At 39.2% G+C, this 13,412-nt stretch overlaps 1 protein-coding gene across 2 annotated transcripts in view; it reads right to left on the bottom strand.

Annotated features, from left to right (window-relative positions):
• The window catches only part of WDR26 (WD repeat domain 26), a 33,027-nt gene continuing 19,615 nt past the window's right edge, over positions 1 to 13,412 (bottom strand). For both annotated transcript variants that reach the window (XM_030499772.1, XM_030499773.1), the window contains 7 exons: positions 12,980 to 13,120; positions 11,446 to 11,565; positions 10,546 to 10,691; positions 9,953 to 10,031; positions 9,278 to 9,407; positions 6,418 to 6,603; positions 1 to 4,755 (listed from right to left, as the gene is read on the bottom strand). In XM_030499772.1, the coding sequence (XP_030355632.1) occupies positions 4,730 to 4,755; positions 6,418 to 6,603; positions 9,278 to 9,407; positions 9,953 to 10,031; positions 10,546 to 10,691; positions 11,446 to 11,565; positions 12,980 to 13,120 (828 nt within the window). In that variant the 3' untranslated portion in view covers positions 1 to 4,729. The remainder of the gene's footprint in view (positions 4,756 to 6,417; positions 6,604 to 9,277; positions 9,408 to 9,952; positions 10,032 to 10,545; positions 10,692 to 11,445; positions 11,566 to 12,979; positions 13,121 to 13,412) is intronic.

The raw sequence follows: 13,412 nt of genomic DNA, 5'->3' as shown, positions 1-13,412 counted from the left end.
AAGTTCTTATGTTTTTAATGTAATATAGCAAAGAAATCTTTAACTACTTAATATAATCCGAGGAGAGTAACAAAAAAAAAAAAAATCCAGGAAGTTTAAGAACGCAATCCTTTGAAACATTTAATATCAGTCCATAGCAAATAGTCATTACATACCAAAAGCTCTAAGTGTTAACTAGTTCCACCACAACTCCATATAAATCTCGACAATTTAGAAATCTTGAGATCAACAATAAAGTTCTTGTCTTGATCTCTACAGCTTGGTTTGTAAGTACATACATGCTTTGAGGATCCATTTTGTCCCATGTGTTTTCAAGGAGCCAATAACTTTTTCCATCTGTGCCTAAAAATGTTAAGATTCCGATCTAGCACATAGACCCTAACGATGAGAAATGGGGAAGAAAATAAAAAGAGATGGGGCACAATGAATTTCAAATGTATAAAAATATACTGATATTAACCAAAACCTTCTGGTCAAAGGACACTTCACATACACACGACTTAAAAGTATGCAAGAAAACACGACTCAAGTACCTAGAACATTTGGTTCTCTGTCTGTTTGGGGAACACATGCACGCACACATTCATACCAGATGGGAGGAACACGCTCACAGATGTTTGACTGAATCCAGATTACCTGGATTAATAGACAGAAAACTTGTCTACAGTTTATTTCGACAACTAAGAGGCAGCTACTGGAGCAGTAGTTCAACACTGCACACTTCATTCAAGTCCACCCTGTTTAAAAAAGTGTCAGAGTTAATGGGCTTTTATTCTTTTTCTTTCTAAACATCATTTAAAGTAGCAAGTTTTAAGTATGGCCGCTGAAAATGGACTCAAGCCAATGTGGAAAAGACAGGAGGAGGTCAGAAGGAGGATCAGCCATTTATGGGATGGGTGTTCCCCTTAATAGGCGTCTCAAAAGACACAAGTGTATTTTATAGCTAAAAATACAGACCAACTATTGAAAGTGCATTTTTCCTCCTCCCCCTTTGAGTTACAGTAGTCTGTTGGTCAGTAAATCCTGCTTTTTATGGCCATTCCTCTTTCTCTACTTCCATCCCCCTTTGGGTCTACATCTCTCCTTAAACTATGGCTAATTGCAGGAGTCCTGGTGTCCTGCTGAGGAAACCATCAGAATAGGTTTTGGGTGGGAGTATCACTTAGCAGTGTAGAAGTACACAACTAGACACAAACTCCCAACAGCATATTGAGTGGTATTAAACATTACCTGTTTGAAGCCAAGTTGAGAAGTAATTGGCAAGATCTGGGTAGGTTTCTAGCTTGCATCTTTGCTCTAATCATGAAAAGAAGTTAATTTCAAAGTTGGAGAACTTCCGAAAAGACAAGAGGGAATTTAAAACCAAAGGTGTCATTTCCCCCCGCTGCCCTCCCCTCCAAACCAAGGACAGATCTAACATTTTCCCTTTTGTGCTCCTCTGTGCCTTGAAAGTTACTTACCTGAACAGCTAAAGAACGTTCAGATAATAAAATGCTTCAGCATCTTGATTTTGAGGCTCTGCCTTGACAATAACCTGGGGCTACTGTGATTTAAACCAACAGCTGACAAGAAAGTTCCAAAAGGAGTACACGCTTACAGTATTTTCCTCTCTCACACCATAGGTCTGTTGACTAGAAATACAGTCATTTATTGCCGGTGTGTACTTGTTCCAGCCTCAGACTCCAGCCTATGAACATTTTTAAGCACATGGAAATCAATGTGTTGCAAATGAGCAAACTTGTTTCGTTTTTCCCGCACACACTGAGTCTCATTTTATAGTCTGTGCACAAAAAGTATAGGTACTTTTCATTTCAGGTACTGTGACATGGTAGAAATAGTTTAGGTTCCTCTTTAACCTGCACGTTGGTAGTTGTCACTGCTAGAGCTGTTATGTCAGTTTACTGCATGCCTGAGTAGTGTGGTGAAATGAAGGTGGCTCTCACCTTTCTCTCATCTCTGCTCATCACCTGTGAGAAGCAGACAGCTCTGCCAGACACTGCTGCCAGACACTCTGGAAACAGCAGTGCTGTCTATATGGAGCATAGCTGCATCCTGGAACTAAAGCAGACACTCCAGAGCATGTGCTTCTCTATAACTCTGCTTCTTGCATACCTGAAGTGTATTTTAGAGGCACAAAAGAAGTCTGGAAGAGAAACCCCAGAACGGAGGGGCAGCATTTTGGCAAAACTACCAAGTTTAAGTTTCTACTGACAATGCTTTGCAGGCCTCAGCCCAGACACTCTCCCCACAGCTCATACCAGGTCAGGAGTCTCACTTTGTTTAGCTATGCCCATCACATGAAAAATGCCCATTAAAGTACATAAGGGATTTAAAAATCTGACCTTGAGATTTGATCCAGCCTTCAGCACCTGCCTAAAGTTCCCACTTTAGTCCCGTATGAAGTAAGCAAGTGGTGCCAGACCTTTGCATGAGACGTTGTTAGAGACATCAAATGCAGGATTATTCACTTTCCTCTCCCCTAAATAATGTTTTGTTTGAAAACATAAGTTCAGAGAAGGACAACACTAGCAGAACTTCCAAAGATTCACATACTGACATTGCTTATGAATTATACTGTGGTTTGAACATATAAAACACTGGTTACAGTGGAAGTATTCAGTTTTTATTTAAAACCCAAAGGTTTCCCTTACTCAGATTTGACCTTAGGACGTTGGCTGTTTCCCTGCAACACTGATGCCACAGGAAGAAGACTGGCTAATCTTACACTGTCTGCACTAGGAAGAGAAACAGCTTCCTCCAGAACTAGCTAGTAGAAGAAGCAAATGATTTTAGTCATGTTTACACATGTACTCCCAGTACTGTGGAACAACAATTGCTAACAAAAGAAATTCATCTTGATTTTAAGACAACTGGATTGAAGGCAAGAACGTAAAGTTCCTGCTTCATTTCAGAGTATGTCAGGTTCAGGGCTAGTCTCAACCAGAGTATCAGAAGCTTGAATCATGTTTAAGTTTACATACCAGGCAAGAAAAAAACCCACCACCTGATGGCTGGAATCTTAAACAAATAATAATTTAAAGATCTAACCTTTAAGCATCACTTTGTTTTTCTGGGAAAGAAAACAGGGACCGTTTATGTTAAGCACCACATTCCCACTCAAAGTAGCTCCACTTCCCTGTCCAGGAACTCCAGCAAACCTTCCCCCACCCTTCTTCCACACGTGACTACTAAGGACACTAGATTATTCTTTCATTAAAGGATGAAGCCCACACTTCTGTTCACATCAGCTCTCGGCACATCAGCGTGCCTTTCCCTGCTCCCTCTTCACTTCACAGCAGTACCAACACTACTTTTCCACCCAAAGGTGGCAAAAGGGAATCCAGTGCCATCCCATAATGAACATGTGTGTAGTGCAGAAGCACAGCGATGCCAGGCCATCTGTTTATGTCCAAAAGAATAAATACTTCAATTATAAATTACTTTCTCCCTTCTTAACACAGGCTATTAGTGGAACTATTGCTAGATGTGTCAAGATGTTCACAGCACCAGCTTGCAACAAGGTCTGGGAGTGGCATTTCGATCTGGAAACTTAAAGAGTATGTTCTCAAAAAGAAAAGCTATACACCTTTGTTTACCAAAGAAAGAAAAAATGCCATCATAATACAAGTGTTTAATTATGATTTGTACGTTAATTACTTTTACAAAAGATTGACTGTGTGATGAAAGGACTCTTCCAACACATTCTTCCCTCGAGGTGTAGTCTACCTTTTACACCAGCGTTGTTGCACATATTTATGTCATTAAAAAAACCCAAAAAGACCTTGTCTTGTTTAAACTCTTAGTCTGGTGGTGCACTCTGAACGCCTTTTCTTTTCCTAAAGAACAGTTTCTCTGTTCAGATGGACAGAGTTCCTCCGTCTAAAACAAGCTTCACTGCCTACGTAAAGCTCCTTCCAGCCACTGCTTTTGATTGGGTCTCAAGACACTCTGGAAAAGCATCAGTGATACCGTGTTTCACGACACTTCTTGCATTGTTTTTTTTAATTCCAAATGTATACAAATGAAGTCATTTTAATCCTATAAATAATTTATTTTTAAAAAATTGTGCTGTTAACCCCTTTGCAGGGCAACGAGCTATGTGAAAAGTACAAAACTTTTTGTCAAATGTGATACTGAGAGTGCTTTTGACATAGTTCATTGGTTTATCATCTCAATTTATAATATACTGCGCAACGGGCAAGGCTAGAATCCATGAACCAAGCTGCAAAGATCTCAAGCTAAGTAAGGCGGAGAGAGACTTGAGAAACAAGAGAAGGAAATACTTTCCTATCCAATGTATACTCTTCAGACTAAAGCACTCTTTCTATCAAGCCTTCTAAACTGTTAAATAAAGTGTTCCAAACAAGCATTTAAACTTCATTACACAGAAGAGCAACAAGAACAGTAGCCTGCCAGACAAAAAGGCAGGAGGGAAAAATATATATACTGAGTTCAATGGTTAGCCTGAATGTAGCACAGTTCTTCACAACCGATGGGGGGGGTAATTTCAACACGGTGTCCGACAACGTTCTAAGGACGTGCTTCATCTCGACTGGTTACTATGAAGCAAGGTGGTAAATGTTTGGCCCCAACCGGGCTTCAGAAATGGTTCTTTTTCATGACGAGCATGTCTGTCCAGCTATCAATCATGTTTGTTTGCACCAAATCCCAAGCCATTTAAAATACGACTAATTAAGTTAAACTGAAGTCGTCTGCTCCAAATTCGCCATCAACTATCCATGCTACTGCATTCCTCTGAGCAAAAACAAAAACATAAGAGAAAGAAATCACACCTTGAAAGCTTATTAATAGTAAATATTTCTATTATCAGGTCATTAATATAGTGTATTTACACAAGTTTTACTGAACATGCATTAGTTAACGGATCTTATATGGTAGCTAAATCCCATGCTAAAAATTACTTATTTGAGGTATCATTATTCATATTATTTAGCATGTTAGGTGTTGGTACAAAACAATCGACTCTTCCAAAAAGAAGTAACACATATTTGCATTTAAGTTCCAGGGGAGTGTGCTAATAACAAAGCTCTCTGTCACCCATTTAAGATTCCTAGGTTGTTAGGTATTCTTCCGTGCACCTACACCTCTTGCAGAAGCACTGCTGGAAGAAACCCATTCTCTATTGTTTTGATTTTTAAGGCATTTAGGAGCTTATTTTCTGGAGGAACTAAGAAAGAGTGAGCAAGCAGCTAACTGGAGAAAACCAACCAAACAAAACCAAGAGTAAAACCAACTGGAGGATAGGCTCTGACTCCTTATGGGTGCATTCAAGGCGTTACAAACAGGAGACTGGCCAGGCTGGTCCACCTAGTCCAAGACCAGAAGCAGATGTGTCAGAAAGCACAGGAGCAGGGAGAGGAGGCAATTCTTCCTCCTAGTATCCTTCCAACTTTCAGCCATTTTCAGCGAAGGAACATTCTGAACTAGAGGTGTTCACTTATCTAGTAAGGCTCAATGGATTTCTTTATGGTTACTTTGCCTAGGTTCCCCTTGAACTCATGTCCACATCTAGTATCCATGAGAGCCGGTGGCAATGGGCTATATTGCATTTCATTTTCATGTCTACTATAAATTTTTAGCACAAGGGTGAATGTGCAATGACAGAAGCATTTAAACTGTACAGCAAGCCCCCAGTGGTCAACTTGGTAACAAATCTGGGGGGAGGTAAGAAGGGTTGGGAGCAAGAGTGCATTTTGGCAGTGAGAAGAGTTGCATTGTGTCTCTCTCCTGGACACAGATGATTGCTGATGGCTGGGAAAGAAAGAATCAACTGTGTACAGAGTTTTATGGTGGGAAAAACTTTGTTCTCTCCAGACTTTGGAGCTTTGTTTCATAAGCACTGTAATACCATTATTCTACCTGCAGTGTGGTCAAAATGCATTACTTAAATTTTAATAACATTGTGTATTATTAAACCTCAACATTGGAGGCATGATTTTTAAGAAGTCTACATAAATAAGTCAATACAACCCTGAGGTCTTAATGACCCTTAGTTTTCTATAGGGCCACATCAGAAATTTCAGTATCATTTTGGAAATACCATTTGTTTCCTTTTTATTTCATAAAAATAAATAGCTTGGATAAAAATTAACAGCCATACATTAAAAAAAAAACAAACTACCCACAAAAAAAACCCAATCCCCAAAACCCTTAACTTATTTTAGTAAAAGTTATGATTCTAACCCATGAATCAAAAGCATTTTTCTATCCTATTTATGGTAAAGAAAACCTACTGAACCACCTGCCTTTGATGTAAGCTTTGAGGGCAGGTGCCCCTGCCCATGGCAAGGGATTGGAACTAGATGACCTTTAAGGTCCCTTTCAACCCCAAACCATCAATTCCCAATTTGATTAATTAGTAACTGAAGAACACACACACACAGACAGAATTTTTACCTTCAATATCCTGGTTGTCTACGAAAGGTGCTGGTCCCCATATTCTAACAGTGCCATCATCAGAGGCGCTGGCCATCATGGATGGAATCTGCGGGTTCCAGCTCACACAATTAACAGTACGCGTGTGCCCTGTCAGCTCCGCAATGGGCAGCTCGCTACGTTTGTGCCAAATATATACTTTGTGATCTACATAAAACACACATTTAAGAAAGAAAACAAAACAGAATGAGAATCATTGTTCTGCACAGACTGATTTGTCATATCAAGCAGCACTTCCACACAAGCTCTCAACAACTAAGAAACACCCACTGATGTTGTAAACCCCATGTCTAAAACCCACGTCTGTTGAACGTGCAATAGCACTAACAAAATTCTTCTTCTAAGAGTGATCACAAGAACATGGGTTAAAGCTCTTCCACTAAGACACAGGTTCCCTTTTAACACCTGCAAGTCTACTGCACTTGGTATTTGAAAAACACTTGGCTAGAATGCAAATATGCCAATACATGGCTAAAGAGAGAAAACAAGCTACTCTAATTAAAGATACGGAGTTGCATCCTTCTTCAAAAGGATGTCTTGCATATTATTCCCCTCCTCCCCCAAACAATAGCATTTACATGCATTATAAAGTCATGAGTACTAAAGCAGAATATTTACAACCACCACCTACTGATGAGCACTAGGTAGGAACACAGCTCTATAGCTTATGAAATACATCTTGATACTAAAAACCTAAAACATTTCAGTGAACGGGCAAACAGAGCAAATGAGGGAGGACAACAAAGCCTAATGTCTCAAATTGTGAGCCATTACTGTATTTGACAACAATTAATTCTTGTGTAGTAGTTAAAGCTATTAGTTTGTACATACTGAAGTAGATGAAGCAAACAAAGCTACAGATATTATTTTGAGATAGGAAGCTTTTAATTACTTCTAGCAATATGCTGGGAATAGAATATTAGAATTAGTGATTAAAGGTGGTTTGGTCATTTGCTGGCATTCCCCCTCTCCCTCTGCCCCAACTGTAGAATAGCAGCCTGTGGGTTGACCTCTCTAGGAATGTCTTTGGAATATTCCCAACAGACCTATACAAACCAAACAAGTATGTGTTACTGGTGTTACACAAAAGCCTAATATTTTGGTCTAGCACATCAAATGGAAGTATTTTCAGCTATTTGAAAGGTTTTAATGTAGATGTCATTCTGAAGGCTTAGCAAACAAACCAGTCTTCGTCTATTCCTCCTCCTCCCAACCCCTTACAAAACAAACTTGCCCTCTGACCTACCTGCTAGAACAGCATTATGGAACTCTGTGGTAACTCCTTTTGCTCAATCAGCTCATTTGAGTATACCACCTTTACATATACTTGTACTGATGCAAATGTTCTGGTTGTGTTTACATTCCACTTACAATTTCAAGAGACTACATATGCACGCTATTCATCAAACAACACAATTCACTGTCTGCTTAGACACTAGACACACGAGCCTCTGCTGTCTGAGAGAATCAAAGCCTGAACACAAACCAGTAGTTTGGTGCTTGTCACAATGCCTGTATTTTGTTTTGGAAAAAACAAGTTTGCTAGATTAAAGCAGCAATTTCCCTTTCAGAAAGAGACCTCCATTTTCTTCCTATTGATGGAAGTGTTAGAAAAAAGCCCACCTAGCTGAAAACATACCTTAAGTTTAAGAGGTTAGGAAAACGTAATCCATCTATTACCTTTTTTTAATCAGGCTATGACAATGCAATCTTATTTTTGTTTTGCTTCCTTGTTTCTTAAAAGACATTCATGTTCTCAGCAGTCACGCTTGCAACAATTCAGTGCACAGCAACAGCAGCTTCGGACAGTCCAAATCTAGAGTGCCATCCATTTCAACTACTGCTCAGTAGTTTTTAGACAATGAAGATAATAAAGAATACAGATGGAAGAAAAAGGAGTGGTGCACTGTAGTATTTACACATACACATGCACATTTGTATGGCTCAACAGAAACCCTGAACTTTTGGATCTCAAACCAAGAACCAAGACTGGAGGTGCTGCCCTTCAGTCACATTCCACTGCGTCAGGCCAGAGAGTGAAATATGGGTTTATTTTAGACATACTACTATCCTTTCCTGGAAAATATAAAGTAAGTATCCTGGCCGACCTTATTTCCTCACAGTTTGAGTTACACAGTACTAATAGTGATTGCTTACATACCTGAAGCGTAATTCTTAGCTCCGCCATAGGCTTGAATCTTAAGAGACCTCCATGGGCAGTGATGGCACTACATCAGTGACAGAACTGAACCAATTCCAGATATAAACCATTAACTAATTTCAGTTCTTACCACAGACAGTTGAATAAAAACAAACCACAAAGCATTTGATCGCCAAGAAACCCTACCAGGCTATGTCAACAACTGCTTAATTTGAGACTACTCTGTCCATAATTAAGAGAGTGACTCTACTGAAATGAAAACAATCTCACCACACCTATACCTTCAACAGGCAAATGAAGCTGTTACTCCCCAGAAGTATTTTTGATCCAAACCATACGCTTAAGCATAATACCACAAAAACAAAAAGCCTCAAGAACACCCCACCTACTTCTAATTAAAACTGTGCAGATGCTTTGCTTCAGAGGAGCCACACAAAAGAGTCATTAATGCTTTCTACTACCACCATCCTCTCAGAAGATTCTGCTAGCACATAATTATTTCTTCAAGTATGCCACAATCCCCGTGCTCCTCAAACTTGTTTAATGAACCAGTTTGCTTGCTTTCATAGATGACAGTTGCTAACATCATCATCATTATAAAAGTGAGGTATAGGAAGGATACAGTGTTCCAGTTTTCTGCACAAAGGGGAATGATGTTACCTTCGCTGCCACTCGCGATGAAATCTTCATTATGACCACCAAAACACGAGTGAATTGTGTAAAATCCTTGTGTAACACCTTGATACTTTCTCACTAAAACTCTGTCTTGTAAGTCCCATAAGTGAACTCCCTGGGAATAAGAAGCATAAAGAATGTTATTTCATCATTAAACATTATTGTGTTCTTTTGAAAAACTCAGAAAATCAAACATAGTGGAAGTACATTACTGTAGCCAACTGTTACTAGATCAAGAGGGTAAAAACACACCACATTACTAGATTAAAATTCCAGTCTGTGCTCCCTTTTGTTCTGAAAGCTCCTATTCTTACACAAGGTTCCAAAAGTAGAAATAAGTAACATCTAATTCTCACACCCCTAGACATGTCAACCTGCCACAATTCTTGCTGTACCTGGGCTTCTCAGAGCAATAGCCAGATATTAACATTTAATAGTACATATTTCATAGTAGGAAGCTGTTGACTATAAATCAGACAAAAAATAAAGTCTCAAGAATAAGACTGCCTTCTTGTCAGAAAATGCCATGCTATACTTATGAACATAAAAGCCTTCGTATTACACAAAAAACAACTGGCTAATGTAAAACATTCCAATTCACATCAAGGTAGCAGTTGCAAGCAGATGTCTTTGCATTTCCATTTATCATCACCAACTCACCTGAGTTGCTACATTTAACAAAGCTAAACGGCCATTTTTTGAAATAGTAAACGACATAATAGGGTGATCTTCTTGTACTCTGAAATTATAAGACACAGTGTTAAGAGTATACTTAAATAACGATGCAACACCAAGACAAAAGGCATATCCCTGTCTCTGCTATATTATCAGGGAAGGAGTTCCGAATTTGAAATTAGCTATGTCTCTCTGTCAATACAAGCCAGGTCTGCAATAGTCTGCTCATACTTATGACAAATCCCAAGACCAAAAAGATCTTTAGACCCCAAATTCAACTCCTAACTTCAAGGGAGGATCTACTAAAATATTTTAGGAATTGAAATGACACCTCTTGATGACACAAACATCAGAACATCCACTAGAAACCTACTCCAGCACTTACGAAGTTCTTTCTAATACCTAAGGCTTCTTGCAGCAACTGGAACTCACTAGTTCTTCTCCCATGTTATCCTTGTCTTGTATAGTGAGAGCATTTTAATAACATATTTTCCACCCTTCCCCCCAAAACCCTTCCTCAATCATTTTCTTCTAACCCTAAGAACCAGGAATTCAAAACCAAAGAAAGAGGTACTTACATGTTCCTGTCTGTAAGATCCTCAAAGTTATAACCCCGAATTCGCTGGTGTGTGTCTGATGCTAGAACAGTTTTCCCATCACTCAAGCACCAAAGGCATTGCACTCTCACTCCTTCCCAGGAGTCAAGGAGATTACCATCTAAATCCTGATCAGAAGAGAGGTAAAAACACAAAGTTTGAACTGTTAGTCTCAGATTTCTAAGGAGTTGACACACAAGTATCTTTTTCACTTCCTGTTCAGACAATGGCTACAGAAAGCGATCTTACCCTGTAAAAGGAGGGACTTAATGAATTAGGACCTGGCTGTCTTAACTGAGGGCTTTTGTAGGTATCCGTCCTGGAGAGCTGAGAATCCCTTTTGTCACTTACTTTCTTGCACATGGCACATGCAATCTGTGTCACGTCAGAGAGCTCACCCTTGCAGTGAGGGAGGTTTGCATACTGCACTGTTATTCTGGGCATCAGTTCAGGCAACTGTAGATCACATCTCAAAAATCAACACTAGTCAAGTAATGAGGGTTTCAAATTTCTATTTACACTAAGCAGAGACAGCATGCAAAAACTAAGGAAGACATAGTCAAAATTCTGTAGAATAAGCAACATTTGTGGACAAAGGCACTACTTTTTATTAGTGTATCTTCTAAAGCAGCTAAAAACACCTCCCAGCCCACAAATCCTCCTTTAAGGAGACAAAAGATGCTTGAACCCTTCTAACTGCTACATACAGAAGTGCTGCTGAAATACTAGCAATAATGTATTGCTTCCTTGAATTAAAGGATCAGAAGTTTTAGTGTACACACATAAAGAAAATGAAATGGAAAAACGTGAATCTCAGATTTGACTGTGACAAAACTTTCAGTTCTTTTTTTGTTTTCAATGGGACAGATGCAGAGAACTTACACATTGATAGAACTGCCCACGCTGACCTCCTGTTACAAAACGCTTCCCATCAGGATTCCAGGCCACACTTGTTAAACTGTCTTCGTGAGACTGGCTCATCTTTGTCCTCAGCTCCCCAGTCTGGAAAATAACAAAAGACAGCAAGGCCTTACACCAGAACCCTTTCCCAAAAAAAGAGCATTGTTAATTTTATCTGACACGCATTGTGTTTGGAAGTGCACCTCAACACGTTTATTAAAAAGCAATACAAATAATGCAATAAAAAGGCAGAAGCACTTCAGCATCTCCAGTGACCCTGGACTTGATTTGGGACAATTTCTTTTTTCCTCTCAAATAAAGAGATTGGCTAGATGGTGTCTCACAAAACTGGAAGATTATGAGTAAAGAGAAGAATTAAGAGAAGCTGGAAGAACACTAAGAGAAGCAATACAAAATGGAAAGAAAAACAAACCCAAGAATAACCAAACCCCGAAAAACCCCAAACAAACACGTAAAGCAATGAGGAAGAAGGAGGAGATTGCAAGAAAACAGATGAGAAAATACATTTTAGGAAAAAGTTGGGAGTATCAAGAGTATTTAGACCATTTCCCTCCCCGAGCTGGATCTCTCCATGCCAAAATTTAGCTTTCATCCCTAGTTTATAATGCTACTGTTTGACAAGACAGAGTGCCAATGAGCAGATTACCAATGTCAAAACAGTAAGGGCTTCTCTCTATTCCCCCGTGCCAGCTCCAGTGCTCTTCACTGAGCCAATTTAGTCAAACAGAAGAAACGTATTCCAAGGGTGAAAAAAGGGAACATTTTTGTTTTAGGAAACAAATTAGTTCAGAGTCCAAGGCAGCACAAGAAAGACTGTGCAGCCTGCAACTGAGGCAGGGGAAGCTTTTATATCAACCCAAGTGCCCGTATAAATCAACAGCAGAAAAGGATTTTCAAATTCATGGAGGAAATGGCAAAATGCCCTAGTGCCTGACTGAAAGATGAAGTCCTGCTATCATAAATTTAAGCCTCTGTGGATCTTCCACTAACATCATTGGGTGGGTTACACGAAGTAAAAATAGCTTCTATCTTTTACTTCGCCTACTTGTTAAAATCCTTAATGAGCAATTGCTCCCTTTAGATGGTAATTCTGTTCTCTTTCTCTTAATTCGCTGTTCTCTTCAGTAGCTCTCCAAGTCCTATGGATTTATGCCATCCCTCCTCAGAAGTTATCAGTAACCAGATACACCAGAACTGCTGCACAGTCCAGGCACTTAGACTTGAACTCTAATTTCAGTTCTGTACAAACTGAGCACAGAATTTGTAGGCTGCTTTAGTAATGTTTTTAAATTTGAGGGGGTGGGAGGTGTGATCAGTGTGTCCCCTTTACACCGACACCTTTGCAGAACAAGTTTGTAGAAATTATTTCTTTCATGTTTAACATGAGATTTAGATATTAAAGCGTATCTAAATAGGTTTTAATATCTAAATATTAAACCAAAAGCAGTAGGCTGAACACAGAGTTACATTTTTTTTACTCTTAGTCACCACTTACTTGTACATTCCAGAGCCAAAGCTCAGAACAATCATCTGGGCCACAGGCAACAAGATAGTTGTCATCTGGACTCCAAGCAATATAAGAGACACCATACGCATGACCTTCTAATGTCTTAAGTAGTTTTAGCTGGTGAGTATCCTGAAACAAGAGGGATTCTGTTGAGACAATGCAAGTGAACTCCTACTAGATTTCACATACACAGCATGTCCAAATACAGAAGAGCAACTGCATTTTACAAGGCATATAAATAGGTTCTTACTGGAAAAGCAGTTGCTAGTTTACAGAGTAGGACTATAAAAAGAAAGCTTCCAAGTTTCAATATACAAAACGGGAACACTTCTGGTGTTTTGTTCTAATCCTCTGTGATTCTGAATGTGGAACTCAAAATATACAGTACATTACATGACACTACAGAAGTCTTCTCAAGTGT

The sequence above is a fragment of the Strigops habroptila genome, chromosome 10 (genome assembly GCF_004027225.2).
Source record: "Strigops habroptila isolate Jane chromosome 10, bStrHab1.2.pri, whole genome shotgun sequence".
In the NCBI taxonomy this organism is placed as follows: Eukaryota; Metazoa; Chordata; class Aves; order Psittaciformes; family Psittacidae; genus Strigops; species Strigops habroptila.
The sequence above is the reverse complement of the archived record's forward strand: the minus strand, read 5'-3'. Positions and strand labels throughout refer to the sequence as shown.